General features: G+C 38.7%; 1 protein-coding gene across 11 annotated transcripts in view; it reads right to left on the minus strand.

Moving 5' to 3' along the window:
• LOC106064649 (unconventional myosin-IXAa-like) overlaps positions 1-20,040 on the minus strand; it is a 95,581-nt gene that overhangs the window by 39,643 nt on the left and 35,898 nt on the right. For all 11 annotated transcript variants that reach the window (XM_056035309.1, XM_056035283.1, XM_056035297.1 and 8 more), the window contains exons 5-15: positions 12,449-12,511; positions 8,464-8,563; positions 7,480-7,580; positions 5,417-5,471; positions 3,045-3,122; positions 2,779-2,868; positions 2,386-2,634; positions 2,053-2,174; positions 1,797-1,938; positions 569-659; positions 368-469 (exon numbers count right to left, since the gene is read on the minus strand). In XM_056035309.1, coding sequence (XP_055891284.1) covers positions 368-469; positions 569-659; positions 1,797-1,938; positions 2,053-2,174; positions 2,386-2,634; positions 2,779-2,868; positions 3,045-3,122; positions 5,417-5,471; positions 7,480-7,580; positions 8,464-8,563; positions 12,449-12,511 — 1,193 coding nt within the window. The remainder of the gene's footprint in view (positions 1-367; positions 470-568; positions 660-1,796; positions 1,939-2,052; positions 2,175-2,385; positions 2,635-2,778; positions 2,869-3,044; positions 3,123-5,416; positions 5,472-7,479; positions 7,581-8,463; positions 8,564-12,448; positions 12,512-20,040) is intronic.

Below are 20,040 nucleotides of genomic sequence, written 5' to 3' on the forward strand. Positions count from 1 at the left end.
ATTATCTATAGATCTCAAAATCTTCTCATAGTCTGTTAGACTAATGGGAACACCAAATATGTACACACAAAATGTACACGCATTTATTTAAAGACACATACAAAATACAAATGGCAAGATTTTTTTTCAGGCAATTGTTGGTGGAAAGACTAGTCATCCAATCTTCCAGAAAAAGCAACTGGGCCACCAAAGAGATTTGTATAATGTTATTAAATATTGTGGTGAGAGATTTGCAAATGGTACAACAAAGTTTTGAACCTCATAGAAATGTTTCTGGTTATCTAGATTGTGACAAAGTGATAAGTAATGACTAAAATATGGAGAGCGTTAAATAGGTAATGCTGGTATATGAATTTATCACACTCACCACCATTTTTCCTATAAACTTCCCCAGCTTTCTTGAATGCAAAGAAACACCTAAAAAATGCACGAACTACGGACCAGCGTAGAACAGCAACTGGGTCAATTCCTGCAATAAATGTTCAAAAATAAATGCAGATTAAGCCAAACTTCCTACTGCCAATTAGTCTATATAAGAATTATTTAATGAAAGTTGCAAGTTACCAACCCATCAATTCCCTCACAAAAGCAAGACTACTTTTTTTCAACGTGTCCACTATCTCGGGACGCACCAGATCAAGATTCTTTTCCCTAAAGTCCTGTGTGAACAGTAGCAATTTTATTATTAAGTTAAGTTAATTATAAATAACAAATACGTTTTCTATACACATTACAAATCTATCTTTTTAATTAAAAAAAAACAAATAAAATGTCCCACCTCTTTTTTTAAAAATAAGGGTAGCACAAAAGGTAACTTAGGATTGTTAGGTAGAGAGTGTGTCTGTGTTTTAAAAAAATCTGTTACAATAACTTTAACATTTAAGGTGGACAATTTGAACTGAAAAAAAAACAACATTGCATAATCTAACAGAGAAGTCAGCATCAGTGTAGTATGTTCTTGTGTTGAACTATAATATAGTGTAGATTAAAACTGCTTATATCTAAAAAGTGTTATTCTGTCCAAATAGTTTCAAGAGAGCAACTAAGAGTTCATTAACAATCCATTATAGACAGCAGTTCGGTGTTGCTGTAAGGTCCACACAAATGTCACTACTAAGTTTATGTCTCTTAGTGCCTTTTTTTTTTTAACCTGATAATATTTGAATGTTCCTATGAATTCATTTTTTATCAACAAGTGTTCTATCTGGATGAAAGATGACAACAAAGCCATAGGATAAAGGCTACTTTTAGTAAATAGTTTCATACATAAAGACATTATGTTTTATTCATCATGAAATATTACATTTAAGATATTCATTAACATTGAAATATGACTGTCAAGAATTTATCATAACACATATAACTACAGCAAGACAAGGTACAGATGAGATGATGAAATATAGTTATCATTGACAGTTATTTAAGACACACTGGATAAATGCTTTCAAAAAAAAAATCACAGCATAAGATAGACATAAACATTTTAAGCAAAAAGATTCAAGAGTCTGTTCCTAATCAGACTGGCTATAACAAAACAAATGAGACAGTACAGCAATGTCATATATTAATCCCAGCAATCAAAGTTTTTGTTTCTCTTTGGCAAAGCTCCAGAAAGATAGAAAAGAGGCAGTAAAAAGAAATTGTGAAGTGACATCAAGAAAAGTTGAGATCTTACATAGAGCAGGGCTACTGAGAAATGGAGCTAGTCAGTCCAAACAGCTGTTAAATTTTTAAAGTCCATTCTTACCTAAGATACTTTATCACAGAACTATACAGAATATAATGACCATAATTACCTTCACAAGGTATTTGACTCTCCCAGCATAATGCATAATACTAAAAGCGCCTTCTCTCAACTGGGGAACCTGGTAATGAGGATTGCTTTTATGATGATGTGTAAACTTGTTTAGCAGGGTTTCATTGGTAGCAGCGGGGAAACTGAAATTAAGAAAAGTGGAGTAGTGGTGCAAGAAAATAAAGAAAATGTTTGCAATTGAGATTTATCAACAAAATAACTATCTTGGCAAAATAAAGTACAAACAAATTTCTTACTTGCACTCTTCATCAAGAAGATAGAAAAGACCACTTGGACGTTTGGAAAACAGTTCTAGACTTCCTGTGTTGTCAATAAATTCTATATTTTTCCATTGTATACCTTCACGTAAATATTCTTCCTAAAGAAATAGATTCCTTTTCTTAATTTTTTTTTCATTAAAACATATTACAAATGATTAATTATACTTTTATGGATAAACAAAAAAATTGCTGTTATATATTCAAAAAAACAACAATTTTAAATGTAAAAAGACCAAGACTCCTAGTAAATGTTCCAAAAAAGCATTGTCAAATGATCTAAGTATCCAAATTATAGCAATAACAACAGACCTGCTCAAACTTGAATATATGCTGGTTAAAGTAGTACTGAAGGTGCTCATTAGCATAATTTATGCAGAACTGCTCAAAGCTGTTATTGCCAAAATCTTCAAAGCCGAATATGTCTAAAACACCAATGGAATCCCCTTCGTGCTCTGAATCATGTTTCTTGGCCAGTAGAGCCTGGTTTACTTTTAGGACAATCCAGTCAAACAGAGCACCATAAATACATTTGGTCATTGCATCTCGAGTAGCAACAGCCTGAAAATAATATTAGTGACTCCTGAGTATACTTCCTTTTTATGCAATATGTTATTAACAGTACTACATTCAGTTAACAAAAATACTCTTTTATATTTTCAATGTTTCATAAAAAGACAATATTTTTTTTTACTTTGAACTTACATCTTCCATCTTGTAGTTAATAACAAATGTTTCATCACCAGCTGTTGATTTTTTCTGCGTCAAAGCTTCAAGAACATAGCGCTCCTTTACCTAATGGAGTCATACAATTTCTCATATTAGTAACTGTTTTCTTTGAACCCTTAACTAATTCATCAGCATGAACAATTTTTTGTTAAAAATAATAAAAATTGACATTAAATCAATACTTCTAAATCTTCCATGAAATATAAATCAGCATAGAACCAAAAAATAATATGTTAACATACCTTTAGTAATGTGGAAATTATTCTCACAGAGTCCCCTGCTTTAATTGTAACAGACTCATCGTGATGTTTATCCCCCTTCTGTAATGATGCAGAAAGAAAGTTGGTCAGCAGTATTACGGAGGAGTATGTTTTCATTCATTGGTGTTAGCTGAGATTTAAAGAGCAGAATTCTGGACTAATCTAAACATAAAATTCTGAGTAATTTTTTGTTACTGTAGCCAAATACTTCATAAGACCACTTTCCCCAGCCTAATCCCATATTTTCAATGCTTTCTAATTAGACTATTTGTGTTTTCCAAAATAAAACAAGAAATTGCTTTTCTCTTTTAATATATTTTTTAAAGTAAACTAGGCATTACTTATGTCCCAGTAAAAGGTAGGGTAATTTTATGATGTTATTTATGTTGGACTTTCTTACATGCAGATACCTCTCAATATCACAATAACTGTCACTATATTTATACTAACAGGCATACTGGATAACCTGAAGTGCAAGAAAAATGTTTGGCCTGTTTATATATATATATATGTATATTACATGGATGCAAGCAAAGGAGCCCCATTTTGCATGCAAGGGGTGGTTGTCAACCCCAAAAAACCTCAACCATGATGGTACTTATGCCTTCCCAACATAAATGTTTGTAAAATGTATTGTTTGTTTGTAAAATGTTTTACATATTTCGGATGTTCCTTCAGAGTTGAAGATAGTTTACTTCCTAGTCCAAACCTCCCGCAGGATGATGGGGGATGGGAGCGGGCAGGGTTTGAACCCTCGACCGTCGATAAATCCGAACGACAGTCCAGTGCGCAAACCGCACGACCAGGCAGCCATCCTATAAATAATACATTTACCATTATTTTGCAGTAATAAGAAAAAATATCTATTTATGCATTTTCTTTCCATACAAAAGAAACTATAAATACTCAGATTTTACTTAAATTGCTATTACTTAATAAATGCAAGTTTCACCCTTTCATATATATTTTATATGCATACTATATTAGTAAAACTTGTTCACTCTTAAAAAAACATGTAGTCATCACAAGTCACAAGTTCAAGTCATAACCACATTTGGTTTTTAACAGAGATAAGATTAGGCTTTCAAGAGCAGTGGAACAATGAATTGACTGAAAATAGATTTAGTTCACATGAAATGTTGAGAGAAGTGACAAGAAGAATAGAAATATAAATTTCTACTAGAAAGGACAAAATGTTTTTTTTAGATCTATTCTAATGACATGCAATCCTATCCCTAAATTTATTTCTATACATCAAGGCTAACAAATTCCTATCTACAGTATTCAGTATTGTATACATATTTGGGTTAAAATAATTTGGTATCTCAATTATAAATCAAATTTTGTTGTAACTATGTTAAAAGTTAGCTCTGTTTCAAATAAATGATCTAATATATATCTGTGTTTATTGGCCAAGAGAGTAGATCTTACCAGACTAGAACTATATCAAGATAACTGGGAGATAGCTGAAGTTGGAGCTTCAAACTAATAGTAGCTTTAGATTGTATTTACTAAATGTAGTTTAGATGTGTTGTTTTTTTAATTGACTTATAGATCTAGTTAATTTTTTATTTATTAGTCTAGTGACATAAAGTGATACAAAGTTTCAAAGCAGTACTGATATTATTAAGTTTGAATGTTTTACTGCTATTGTAAAGTTTAAATGTTTCACTGCTATTATAAAATTTATCTTTTTAATGCTATTATAAAGTTTAAATATTTTACTGCTATTAATAGGTTTGAATGTTATACTGCTATTATAAATTGTGAATGTTTTACCCCTATTATAAAGGCTTTCACTGCTATTATAAAGAATATACCAGAAAATCTTGCATGTATATATATATCACAGCAATGGTGCTAGGGATATAACAATAGGAGACTAACGTAGATAGTCAATTGAGACATTTGTAACCACATATGAATAATGGGACACTATGACATTCTTGCTCTCAAGAGAAAAAGTTTGTCTCATTCTTAGACAACATAGCAAAGTCTTCTTTGTCCAAAGATGCTAAAGAATAGATTACAACTTTTTAAAAAATATAGGAGGAATTCCAAATCAAAATCATTGCCAATATAAAAAAAAAATGCTTCCCTCTTGACACCATAAATAAACTGTAAATCTCAAAGAATGTTAGCCCACAGCCCAGGTAGAAGCAGGATGCTGATTAAATATAAAACATGAGATTGCAACATCAATGGGAAGGAAGAGCAATAAACTACAAAGGAAGCCAATGAAAGAGGGATAATTCAAAAGCTTCAGTCTAGAGAGACTCAAGTAATATACAAGCACTTAGAAGTTGAGTGAGCAATGACTGCCTTCATGGAAATCTCTGTATTCTGTTACTTACTTTTTTAAATTCCACATTGCCCAGGTGGAGAACAGCAGATAATACACTGAAAATTCTGTTGTAAAAAAAAATAATATTTTAATTGTTTCATGACGTTTACATGTTAAAAAAAAAGGTAAGAATTTTTTAAGTTGAAGAAAAAAATTGCATCTCAAAATGACATTTAAGATTAATCCTCATTACCAGTAACTTAAAAAAAATCAGAATGTTTACTAAAAAGTGAGATTAAATCTAGTGATTTATTTTCTTTTTCTGACTCAAGAGAATAAAAGAAAACCACTTTCATCTTGTTAAATAAAAGAAACCTGCCTCTGTAATTAAAATTCCAAAGAATTAGCAGATAGTTAACATGGCTAAGAAATGAAATTTAAGAACATCTGTGGGCCCAATCAAGACTAAAGGTTGTCCAAGAACATCTGTGGGCCCAATCAAGACTAAAGGTTGTCCAATGATTGTTTGCTGTACTAGCTACACAACTAGCTCTCAGAAACAGATAAACACTTTCTTTATAAGAACTAGCTACACAACTAGCTCTCAGAAACAGATAAACACTTTCTTTATAGGAAATGCCTACACAACTAGCTCTCAGAAACAGATAAAAACTTTCTTTATAGGAAATGCCTACACAACTAGCTCTCAGAAACAGATAAACACTTTCTTTATAAGAACTAGCTACATAACTAGCTCTCAAAAACAAATAAATACTTTCTTTATAGGAAATGCCTACACAACTAGCTCTCAGAAACAGATAAAAACTTTCTTTATAGGAAATGCCTACACAACTAGCTCTCAGAAACAGATAAACACTTTCTTTATAAGAACTAGCTACATAACTAGCTCTCAAAAACAAATAAATACTTTCTTTATAGGAAATGCCTACACAACTAGCTCTCAGAAACAGATAAACACTTTCTTTATAAGAACTAGCTACACAACTAGATCTCAGAAACAGATAAACACTTTCTTTACAAAAACTAGCTACACAACTAGCTCTCAGAAACAGATAAACACTTTCTTTACAAAAACTAGCTACACAACTAGATCTCAGAAACAGATAAACACTTTCTTTACAAAAACTAGCTACACAACTAGCTCTCAGAAACAGATAAACACTTTCTTTATAAGAACTAGCTACACAACTAGATCTCAGAAACAGATAAACACTTTCTTTATAAGAAATGCCTACACAACTAGATCTCATAAACAGATAAACACTTTCTTTATAGGAAATGCCTACACAACTAGCTCTTAGAAACAGATAAACACTTTCTTTATAAGAACTAGCTACACAACTAGATCTCAGAAACAGATAAACACTTTCTTTACAAAAACTAGCTACACAACTAGCTCTCAGAAACAGATAAACACTTTCTTTACAAAAACTAGCTACACAACTAGCTTTCAGAAACAGATAAACACTTTCTTTACAAAAACTAGCTACACAACTAGCTCTCAGAAACAGATAAACACTTTATTTATACATGCCCCATATATCTGTAAATCTCTAAAAGTAACATTTTTATGTTAATATATATCATCATTTACATTGAAGAAATGGAGCATTTAATCTAATCAACTTTTCTTAAAGTACTAAGAATATTAGTCTAGTTACAGCCTATACTATGTTCAGCATTGAATAAATAACCTACATTTCAAAGCAATAAACAATATACACAAAAAAAAGTTTAGCTGTAAGTTCTATATTTGTATAGGGCTGGGTATGATATTTGAGAAGATATATTAAAGTATTTTTGGTACTATGTTTAAAAAAAGACCTTTAATTTGTAATATCAAAGAATGTTCGTGCTTGCTTAGCTCGCATTAAGAGAAGTCAAATAACTTGATTGTAGAGAATTGCATTTGTATTTGTTAAACACATCTGAAGTATCCATTAATGGGACTAGTTTATCAATTGTGAAGTGGGTCCAACCCACTAAAAGCTAATGGAACTTATCATCTCTGCCTCTTAACTTTCTTTCACCTGAGCGTGAGTAATCTCAGTGCTAAATACTCTGGTTTGCCCAGCACTCAAAATAAGGACAAAGAAATAGTAAGAAACTGACTTTCTCTGTGTTTCTGGTGAGAATCCAACCATTTCCATTGACTGTCTGAGTCTGGAGAACTCATGCTTCTCATCAACACCTTCAACACTGTAACAGGCACTCTGTGGATTTAATCATGTTAAAACACAAGTGAAGACGCTTATAATTGTGATTGTTTTTACTTTAAAATCCACGAGAGATAAATGAGAAAGAGTAACATCATTCAGTACTATAAATGTACAGAAAATGAAACCAGAAAATCATGGCATCGCTCAGTACTGGGAATGTACAACACAAGACAACAGTACATCATGATATCCAGTACTAGGAATATGCAACACTTGGCTTTATAAAAGTGTGTTTGTTATTTTTCAATACTAGGAAAGAGTAAAACAAGACTACAGAAAATTGTGTTATCATTACTTATCATGTACTAAGATTAACATTCATATAAAATATATTCATAATAAATCATGTGCTGACTTTGAAAATGAATAATCATACTACATTTCAACTTGATCTGAGAATGGGAAGTGGGAGAAATAGCATGTACAAGATTTTTACCAGACAGACAGAAATTGATATAACCTTGGTAAAAAAAATACAGCTTATGTCTTCTTGGCAAAACATTATTTTGACTAATGAGCATTGAGAAAGAAGCCACAGGGAGAGAAGGAAGTCAAATCATTTGATTGATTCATCACTTTTAAGATACAAGGGTCCAGTCTTTTCTTTTTACTTCCTCTACTGCACCCAACTTTCTCATTTTGTTCTCTTCAAGCCAATGTCATACATTCTTTGTGTGATTTTGTAGTAGCTGATATTATCTTAGCTTGCTCCTTTTAGCCAATCTTCAGGACAAACACTCTGCCTATTAATAGGATTTGGTTTACCCTACCTCACTAAGCATGAAACAATTTAATTGTGCAATTAAGATCAGCTCAACGGAAACCCTTATTTAGAAAGTGTACCTCTGGATCTAATTAGCAAGTTGTTATGTTTTACCTGCGAGAGATAATTGTATTGGTCAGCTTTGAGCAGATGTAAAGATTCTTTCTCTTTATCATCAGCACCTGCCAGTAAATAGTAGAACACATGGTAGTTTCTGAAAATAGTCAACAACAATAAAAACAAAAAGTTTTATGGTAATTCCAGGACTGCATAAGACAAAAAAAAAACATTTCAAGTAACATTATATAAGTAAAAGATGTTACCATCTTTAAATGAAGATACATATGAGAAAAGAGAATTTTGAAATTGTGACATCAAACAAGAAGAAGATGCAAATAAAAAAAAGTAAATTCTTTTAGAATGAGCATGAGCTACTGCTGCAGTAAGAAAGAGCACCATCAAAGCTCTGAGTTTATCAAGTTCACAGCTGTGAAATATGTGGAATGGGCTGCCAACAGGTTGCAAAGGTACAACAAACTCAAACTGACATTCGCTTGTACAATTGCATCTTCACTTATTCTACCCTAATCCTCCAATTCCTTAGCCAATTAGCCAGCCATGTGACATAGATCATCCTGCTGTCTACGTCAATCATGTCTCTTAAATTATATTCAGTCATAAAAATGCAGCAGTGTAATTGCTGGAGATATTTAGATCATGGCTCGCACCTTACCCAGAAAACACAGCAGAGAAGTTGATTTAGAAACTCATTAATGTCTTTATTTAACTAGAGTCCATTTTTTATATACTTGCATTAGCCAGCAGTGTTTCAAGACATAACTACACACAAATATTTTAATAACATGTTCACATTGTTTTTTTCCATGATTCTTTGATTATGTATCATTTAGATCTAGTTCACAGTGACTTTAATAGGAAAAGGTGTAAATGAATGCCACAAATGCTGCTGGGACTCTGACATCTCAAAGATAAAGCACTTAATTAACTCAAACAGCTTCTGCACACTAAGGCCATGTCACAAAACTGACTGAAATGTGCGTCCACAGAAAAAAAAATGCATTCTACTGAGATGTTGAGTCAGGCCTGGGTCTGCTATGCTCCTCTGTTTTGAACTAATGGAATTAAGACAGCAAGAAAGTCAAAATACAATCTACTTTTATGTAATTGCAAGTAGTGCCAGAATGAGCCAGCTTACAAATGATAGTCCTTTTATGTAAAAATCTTCAATAAGGAATATGTCACTTAAGGACAACCCTAACCTATGTATAGAAGAAACTGACATCTACAGTGATTAGGTCTCACAAGTAGTTGGACTTCAGGAGTGCTGCTTTTAGTGACTAAGACCATCATTAGATAGATCAAGTAGCAATTTAATTATAGCAATTTAATTATCTCCAAAAGTCAAGTGTGTCTAATCAGATAGCATTCAATGCCTTGACTGTCACAACGGCAGCTGTAGGAAATGGGAATTTCTAAAAACTAAATATAGCTGCCTAAATAAATGTTTTTGTAAAATGTTTTACATGTTTCGGATGTTCCTTCAGAGTTGAAGATAGTTTACTTCCTAGTCCAAACCTCCCGCAGGACGACGGGGGATGGCAGCGGGCAGGGTTTGAACCCTCGACCGTCGATAAATCCGAACGACAGTCCAGCGCGCTAACCGCACGACCAGGCAGCCATCCATTCTACTGTGAATGTTTTCTCATGCTTGGAAGCTTAATGTTGCTAGGTAGCTAGCTTTACAAAGCATGGATGGACTTAAAAATCACTCATTATGACACTACCCCTTTATGGGATACTGGCCTTTACCTTATCTTATCTAGAATACTGATTTATAAACATGTATTTAGAATGTCCAAAAGTAGAAAGAAGTGAAGATGTGTGAGGTCTAATACAAGATCATCACTTGCAATGTGCAAAAATGTAAGCACACACACACACAAAGAGGATGACAATAGAAAAAAAATGTTCACAATATCTTCAATAAAAAAAAAATGTTAGAATTTATTTTTATTTTAAAACAAAAAGGTATGAAAAGATAAAAAGTTATTGAAGCCTTGAGGGAATGCATTATGACTTTATCAAGCTGAAACTTTTTGTGTCTTGTTTGCATGAAAAACAATTAATGGTGGTGGTGGTTGTTTTTACCCCTCTAGACTATCCAGATGAATAAGGCCCAGACACAATGAACTATGTTTTGTAATACTTTACAGAGAGGGGGTAGGGAGGGAAAAGTATAAAGAAAAGGAGTGAGTGGGTGGTGGAGAAAATGAAGAGAGAACTAAAAGAGAAGGGGGGTAGGGTTATGTTGACCAGCTGACTTCCTCGACAAGGCACAGTGCCAAGTGTGTGTGTGTGGGGGGGGGGAGAGAGAGAAAGTTGAAAGGAATCAAGAAGAAAACCAGGCTACTCTTTACAGCCTTGATCAAAGTAAAGCACAAGAATAGGACAGGTGAGAACAAGTTGTGAAAGAGTCAGCATTAGTGCACCAACAATCCACACACAGAGTTACAGAAGAAGAATATGGCATGTATTTTCAACATATCTACTCCTAGCTAGCAAACAAGAGGGAGACAGAGACTAGAGGGAAGTGGGAGTAAGTAGACAGGAGACAGAGACTAGAGGGAAGTGGGAGTAAGTAGACAGGAGACAGAGACTAGAGGGAAGTGGGAGTAAGTAGACAGGAGACAGAGACTAGAGGGAAGTGGGAGGAAGTAGACAGGAGACAGAGACTAGAGGGAAGTGGGAGGAAGTAGACGGGAGACAGAGACTAGAGGGGAGTGGGAGGAAGTAGACAGGAGACAGAGACTAGAGGGAAGTGGGAGGAAGTAGACGAGAGACAGAGACTAGAGGGAAGTGGGAGGAAGTAGACAGGAGACAGAGACTAGAGGGAAGTGGGAGGAAGTAGACGGGAGACAGAGACTAGAGGGAAGTGGGAGGAAGTAGACGGGAGACAGAGACTAGAGGGAAGTGGGAGGAAGTAGACAGAGACTAGAGGGAAGTGGGAGAGACAGGAGACTAGAGGGAAGTGGGAGGAAGTAGACGAGAGACAGAGACTAGAGGGAAGTGGGAGAGACAGAGACTAGAGGGAAGTGGGAGGAAGTAGACAGGAGACAGAGACTAGAGGGAAGTGGGAGGAAGTAGACGGGAGACAGAGACTAGAGGGAAGTGGGAGGAAGTAGACAGGAGACAGAGACTAGAGGGAAGTGGGAGGAAGTAGACGGGAGACAAAGACTAGAGGGAAGTGGGAGGAAGTAGACAGGAGACAGAGACTAGAGGGAAGTGGGAGGAAGTAGACAGGAGACAGAGACTAGAGGGAAGTGGGAGGAAGTAGACAGGAGACAGAGACTAGAGGGAAGTGGGAGGAAGTAGACAGGAGACAGAGACTAGAGGGAAGTGGGAGGAAGTAGACGGGAGACAAAGACTAGAGGGAAGTGGGAGGAAGTAGACAGGAGACAGAGACTAGAGGGAAGTGGGAGGAAGTAGACAGGAGACAGAGACTAGAGGAAGTGGGAGGAAGTAGACAGAAGACAGAGACTAGAGGGAAGTGGGAGGAAGTAGACAGGAGACAGAGACTAGATGGAAGTGGGAGGAAGTAGACAGGAGACAGAGACTAGAGGGAAGTGGGAGGAAGTAGACAGGAGACAGAGACTAGAGGGAAGTGGGAGGAAGTAGACAGGAAACAGAGACTAGAGGGAAGTAGGAGGAAGTAGACAGGAGACAGAGACTAGAGGGAAGTGGGAGGAAGTAGACAGGAAACAGAGACTAGAGGGAAGTAGGAGGAAGTAGACAGGAGACAGAGACTAGAGGGAAGTGGGAGAGACGGGAGACAGAGACTAGAGGGAAGTGGGAGGAAGTAGACAGGAGACAGAGATTGAGGGACGTGGGAGGAAGTAGACGGGAGACAGAGACTAGAGGGAAGTGGGAGGAAGTAGACAGGAGAAAGAAACGAAGGAAAGAACAAGCTGTACAGAATTAGTTGTGGAGGAGGAGCTAAGGTCAGTTATAATGGAGAGGGGCGGGGGGGGGGATGAAGGTGAACTAGGAAATGAGGGCAGGCTATCAGAGGGTTACTTACCTTTCATCTTTGGCTTGAAACACAATGCGAGACTTCTCCAACAAATACTTCTCTACGATGGCACTGTTGATCAACAAGATCAGGAAATAGCAGTTAGTAATAGGACTCACACAAAAACAGCTAGTTTAACAATATGTTCACACCCAATAATTTCCCAAACTCCCTCAGCACATAGCTTGGATGTCTAAATATATTCAATGCGTCAGTAATTAGTTTTACCCAATGTGTTGATGTTGACAGCTGTTCCAAAGTCAACTCCTCACCAATTACTTGATAGTTAAGGTCGTCCATGCCCCATTAGTGGTGAAACATTGGGGAAAAGAAATACACTTTTTTGTTAAATTATTATGAATTGTTCATTATTTAAATCAAGATATCTAAAACTTTTTTTTAAACTGACTGTAGAGACTGGCAAGCACTTCAAGACTTGGACCTGATTGGGTTCATATCATCTACTTGTTACTAGACATTGTATTCTCTATCAGTCACCAGGAAGCAGTAGTACTCAGAGGCATAAAGGCAAAATAGTGAATGAATAAACGAGGAGTAACGAGCTTTGAACAATGCCCTGACTAGACGAGGAGTAACGAGCTTTGAACAATGCCCTGACTAGACGAGGAGTAACGAGCTTTGAACAATGCCCTGACTAGACTAGGAGTAACGAGCTTTGAACAATGCCCTGACTAGACGAGGAGTAACGAGCTTTGAACAATGCCCTGACTAGACGAGGAGTAACGAGCTTTGAACAATGCCCTGACTAGACGAGGAGTAACGAGCTTTGAACAATGCCCTGACTAGACGAGGAGTAACGAGCTTTGAACAATGCCCTGACTAGACGAGGAGTAACGAGCTTTGAACAATGCCCTGACTAGACGAGGAGTAACGAGCTTTGAACAATGCCCTGACTAGACGAGGAGTAACGAGCTTTGAACAATGCCCTGACTAGACGAGGAGTAACGAGCTTTGAACAATGCCCTGACTAGACGAGGAGTAACGAGCTTTGAACAATGCCCTGACTAGACGAGGAGTAACGAGCTTTGAACAATGCCCTGACTAGACGAGGAGTAACGAGCTTTGAACAATGCCCTGACTAGACGAGGAGTAACGAGCTTTGAACAATGCCCTGACTAGACGAGGAGTAACGAGCTTTGAACAATGCCCTGACTAGACGAGGAGTAACGAGCTTTGAACAATGCCCTGACTAGACGAGGAGTAACGAGCTTTGAACAATGCCCAGACTAGACGAGGAGTAACGAGCTTTGAACAATGCCCTGACTAGACGAGGAGTAACGAGCTTTGAACAATGCCCTGACTAGACGAGGAGTAACGAGCTTTGAACAATGCCCTAACTAGACGTGGAGAAACCAAACGTCCAAGTAAATAGATCAAGTAGAAGACTCAAGGGGGGGGGGGGGGAGGATGGGAAGTACTGTTTAAACAAAGTATGAACCAGACACATAGACTACATACGTTACGACTGACGCCACAGAGAAAGTAGGTTAGTCCGACTGTAATACCCGGACTGACGATACACTACACTAAACGTCTTCTGTTGAGCCCAAGTGGCCGCCCAATTCGTCACAGTTGACTGAGTCAAGTCCACGGGTAAGTGCTTTTCATTTTCGGAATGTAACAGGAGCAATCGAAACGAACAGGTCAAGATAACTCCGCTTATCAAACTCTTAACAAACAATGTATCGGTCACCCCTAACCTCCATTGGCTACAGACAAAAACAGACAAGATAAACTTCAAACTTTTTTTTTTTAAAAGGAGGTGGTGGGGGTGTTAGTTGTTGCTATTTCGATGAAGATAAAGAAATACAAATATCGAAAGACTGAAATGCTGACTGTTGTGATAAACAATATATATATATATATATATATGTGTGTTATAGCAACGCAATACATTGAAACAACACGCAGACAGGGAAACAATCAAAGGATTATGAGATTATACCAACACAAAAAATCACGAGGAAGTTAATAAGCAAATACAAATAGGCCACGGGAGGTAGCTCATATGCGTCTATATTTTTTTTTATCTCCGTTACAATGTGTTACTGATTTGATGTACTAAATGGAACAAATAGTTTTTGCTTTTCATTTTAAACTTCTGCATGGCGTGTAGCTGAATGATCGTAACAAGATGACGTTTGGAATAGAAAACAAAAAGGAATATACATTTAGAGACAAAGGTTACAGGGAAGGTGTGTTAAGAAGAATTCCGGATGTGATGCTGACAATGGCTAGCCCGTTGAGGGGAGTTAGGTCAAGCGATATTAGAAAGCAGAAACACAAAAAGGTGTCAAAAGTAAAGACAGGGAAGTGTTTAAGATCACGACTCCTTGCACGCGGACAACAAATGTAAGGGAGGTGTGCACACACACAAGAAGGACTTGGACAAAGTGCGTTGTCATCTCAACATTATCAGCGGACACTCTTGCAGTAGCCTAGCAAGGTAACAGACACTCTTGCAGTAGCCTATCAAGGTTACAGACACTCTTGCAGTAGCCTAGCAAGGTAACAGACACTCTTGCAGTAGCCTAGCAAGGTAACAGACACTCTTGCAGTAGCCTAGCAAGGTAACAGACACTCTTGCAGTAGCCTAGCAAAGTAACAGACACTCTTGCAGTAGCCTAGCAAGGTAACAGACACTCTTGCAGTAGCCTAGCAAGGTAACAGACACTCTTGCAGTAGCCTAGCTAGGTAACGGACACTCTTGCAGTAGCCTAGCTAGGTAACGGACACTCTTGCAGTAGCCTAGCAAGGTAACGGACACTCTTGCAGTAGCCTAGCAAGGTTACAGACACTCTTGCAGTAGCCTAGCAAGGTAACAGACACTCTTGCAGTAGCCTAGCAAGGTAACAGACACTCTTGCAGTAGCCTAGCTAGGTAACAGACACTCTTGCAGTAGCCTAGCAAGGTAACAGACACTCTTGCAGTAGCCTAGCTAGGTAACAGACACTCTTGCAGTAGCCTAGCAAGGTAACGGACACTCTTGCAGTAGCCTAGCAAGGTAACAGACACTCTTGCAGTAGCCTAGCAAGGTAACAGACACTCTTGCAGTAGCCTAGCAAGGTAACAGACACTCTTGCAGTAGCCTAGCAAGGTTACAGACACTCTTGCAGTAGCCTAGCAAGGTAACAGACACTCTTGCAGTAGCCTAGCAAAGTAACAGACACTCTTGCAGTAGCCTAGCAAGGTAACAGACACTCTTGCAGTAGCCTAGCAAGGTAACAGACACTCTTGCAGTAGCCTAGCTAGGTAACGGACACTCTTGCAGTAGCCTAGCAAGGTAACAGACACTCTTGCAGTAGCCTAGCTAGGTAAAGGACACTCTTGCAGTAGCCTAGCAAGGTAAACGACACTCTTGCAGTAGCCTAGCTAGGTAACGGACACTCTTGCAGTAGCCTAGCAAGTTAACAGACACTCTTGCAGTAGCCTAGCTAGGTAACGGACACTCACTCTTGCAGTAGCCTAGCAAGGTAACAGACACTCTTGCAGTAGCCTATCAAGGTTACAGACACTCTTGCAGTAGCCTATCAAGGTTACAGACACTCTTGCAGTAGCCTAGCAAGGTAACAGACACTCTTGCAGTAGCCTAGCAAGGTAACAGACACTCTTGCAGTAGCCTAGCAAGGTTACAGACACTCTTGCAGTAGCCTAGCAAGGTTACAGACACTCTTGCAGTAGCCTAGATAGGTAACGGACACTCTTGCAGTAGCCTAGCAAGGTAACAGACACTCTTGCAGTAGCCTAGCAAGGTTACAGACACTCTTGCAGTAGCCTAGCTAGGTAACGGACACTCTTGCAGTAGCCTAGCAAGGTAACAGACACTCTTGCAGTAGCCTAGCTAGGTAACGGACACTCTTGCAGTATCCTAGCAAGGTAACAGACACTCTTGCAGTAGCCTAGCTAGGTAACAGACACTCTTGCAGTAGCCTAGCAAGGTAACAGACACTCTTGCAGTAGCCTAGCTAGGTAACGGACACTCTTGCAGTAGCCTAGCAAGGTAACAGACACTCTTGCAGTAGCCTAGCTAGGTAACGGACACTCTTGCAGTAGCCTAGCTAGGTAACGGAGACTCTTGCAGTAGCCTAGCAAGGTAACAGACACTCTTGCAGTAGCCTAGCAAGGTAACAGACACTCTTGCAGTAGCCTAGCAAGGTAACAGACACTCTTGCAGTAGCCTAGCAAAGTAACAGACACTCTTGCAGTAGCCTAGCAAGGTAACAGACACTCTTGCAGTAGCCTAGCAAGGTAACAGACACTCTTGCAGTAGCCTAGCAAGGTAACAGACACTCTTGCAGTAGCCTAGCAAAGTAACAGACACTCTTGCAGTAGCCTAGCAAGGTAACAGACACTCTTGCAGTAGCCTAGCAAGGTAACAGACACTCTTGCAGTAGCCTAGCTAGGTAACGGACACTCTTGCAGTAGCCTAGCAAGGTAACAGACACTTTTGCAGCAGCCTAGCTAGGTAACGGACACTCTTGCAGTAGCCTAGCAAGTTAACAGACACTCTAGCAGTAGCCTAGCTAGGTAACGGACACTCTTGCAGTAGCCTAGCAAGGTAACAGACACTCTTGCAGTAGCCTATCAAGGTTACAGACACTCTTGCAGTAGCCTATCAAGGTTACAGACACTCTTGCAGTAGCCTAGCAAGGTAATAGACACTCTTGCAGTAGCCTAGCAAGGTAACAGACACTCTTGCAGTAGCCTAGCAAGGTTACAGACACTCTTGCAGTAGCCTAGCAAGGTTACAGACACTCTTGCAGTAGCCTAGCTAGGTAACGGACACTCTTGCAGTAGCCTATCAAGGTTACAGACACTCTTGCAGTAGCCTAGCAAGGTAACGGACACTCTTGCAGTAGCCTAGCAAGGTAACAGACACTCTTGCAGTAGCCTAGCAAGGTTACAGACACTCTTGCAGTAGCCTAGCTAGGTAACGGACACTCTTGCAGTAGCCTAGCAAGGTAACAGACACTCTTGCAGTAGCCTAGCTAGGTAACGGACACTCTTGCAGTAGCCTAGCAAGGTAACAGACACTCTTGCAGTAGCCTAGCTAGGTAACAGACACTCTTGCAGTAGCCTAGCTAGGTAACAGACACTCTTGCAGTAGCCTAGCAAGGTAACAGACACTCTTGCAGTAGCCTAGCTAGGTAACGGACACTCTTGCAGTAGCCTAGCAAGGTAACAGACACTCTTGCAGTAGCCTAGCTAGGTAACGGACACTCTTGCAGTAGCCTAGCAAGTTAACAGACACTCTTGCAGTAGCCTAGCTAGGTAACGGACACTCTTGCAGTAGCCTAGCAAGGTAACAGACACTCTTGCAGTAGCCTATCAAGGTTACAGACACTCTTGCAGTAGCCTATCAAGGTTACAGACACTCTTGCAGTAGCCTAGCAAGGTAACAGACACTCTTGCAGTAGCCTAGCAAAGTAACAGACACTCTTGCAGTAGCCTAGCAAGGTAACAGACACTCTTGCAGTAGCCTAGCTAGGTAACGGACACTCTTGCAGTAGCCTAGCAAGGTAACAGACACTCTTGCAGTAGCCTAGCTAGGTAACGGACACTCTTGCAGTAGCCTAGCAAGGTAACAGACACTCTTGCAGTAGCCTAGCTAGGTAACGGACACTCTTGCAGTAGCCTAGCAAGGTAACAGACACTCTTGCAGTAGCCTATCAAGGTTACAGACACTCTTGCAGTAGCCTAGCAAGGTAACAGACACTCTTGCAGTAGCCTAGCAAGGTAACAGACACTCTTGCAGTAGCCTAGCTAGGTAACGGACACTCTTGCAGTAGCCTAGCAAGGTAACAGACACTCTTGCACTCTTGCAGTTGCCTAGCCCCGCCACCTGATAAAAAAACTAGGAGTATGAGTTGGGTATGACAAAAATGCCTCTGTGGGCACATATTAGTCATGGGCCCCCGCGCAATGAACCCCTAAACCCAATGATTGCTATGCCACTGCACTATAGCTTTATTGCGAAACAAGTGGCTCATTAAGAGACACACTATTTGATTTCAAGTTGGCTGTTAGCTAGTGTTGACTGATGTATGCATGGAGATATGTTCCAGCACTCCCGAGTTGCACTGCTGCAGAACATCAGACCTGCACCAGTGCTAGGAAGTTTCAGTCTTTCAACCGACGTACACTAAGTGGACAAAGTGAGACAAAATAAAGCGAAATTTCCCAACAAAAATAACGCGGCACAAATGGCGCGGATTGTGTGTTTGACATATAATGTTTTTTGTGCTATACTTGTGAGTTATAATCTAGTCAGAAGTCTAGTTCTATAATCTAGATTATCTGGCGACAGCAGTGGCGTACCAAGAGGATGCCATAGTACAAGAGCGCAAAAAATGGGTTTCAAAGCACAAGATAAAATCGTTTCTATTTCTATCGCTACATTCGTTAACATGCAAGTTTAGTGTTGCTGATTGGTTAAGATCGACATGACCGGACCTGTGTCATGAACACTTTACGGAAGTGAAACATGGTCAACCTACTCATGACAGGAAAACAAGCTGAATGTCTTCAACCAATCGACACTAGCAGCTGGGAAAAGGTGGCACTGGATAGATCCACATGGAAACGATTTCCGGATTGCAGATACCATACACAACAGTTGTAGAAAGAAGGGTGAAAATGAAACGGCGCCTGGTGATTATAGACGCCCAACCTGTGACCGCAGCTGTGTGTCAAGGATTGGCCTCTTTAGTCACACAATTAGTTGCAAAGGGAAAAGACTGTCTCTCGAGACGTAAGCTGAAGAACACTGTTGAGTTCATGGTTAGAGCGTTAAAAAAAAAAGGGGGGGGGGGATACATAAAAGGGAGGAACAAAAAAGTAGTCTTATTTATTCGTTGATGCATAAATGAAGCGAATTCTACAGTTGAAGTGCTAATGAAGCTAATGCATAGATTGAAGTACTCTACTAACATTCTTCTTAATTCCATGATGTGCAAGAGCCTTGATATTTGTACGGTCTGTGTTGGCCCATTGCCAATGTCTGTTCCAACAAGACACCATTATTACAACACAACTATGTCAAGCTTCATACGCGCCGTCAATTTCACTGGCTTACTTCCGGACATACGAGTCAATGGCTTCACAGCAGCATCCGATGAGTTTTCCTAACAGCTGTCAAATTGTGAGGCAAACTAGATGGGAAATTTGGACAGGTAAAAAATAATTTTCTGTTCAATTTAAACCTTTTCATTTAACGCACAGGTTGTAAATGTATTAGTTATGTTGTATTATATATACTACATAATATATGCTTTGAAAAAGCTTTGTAAAAAGCAATAGCTATAACCAGAATTGAATTTCCCATTTAAGGTAGAGAATAAACCTACATAACTTTATAAGTCCCTTGACGGGACACGACAATTCGTTCACCAACAATTCGTTCACGCGACTATTCGTTCACCCGCGCCTAATCCGAGTTTCTTTGTTAATTTTTTTGTTGTTGTTAATGCTTTGTTAATGAGGACAGTATATGACAAAAATTATACTTAAAAGAAACAAGATTACAAAGAGAGTTTGTGTTATCACACAAACTCAGAGGCGGCCTCCATCAAATTCACCAA

This window comes from Biomphalaria glabrata, chromosome 1 (assembly GCF_947242115.1).
Source record: "Biomphalaria glabrata chromosome 1, xgBioGlab47.1, whole genome shotgun sequence".
Lineage (NCBI taxonomy): Eukaryota > Metazoa > Mollusca > Gastropoda > Planorbidae > Biomphalaria > Biomphalaria glabrata.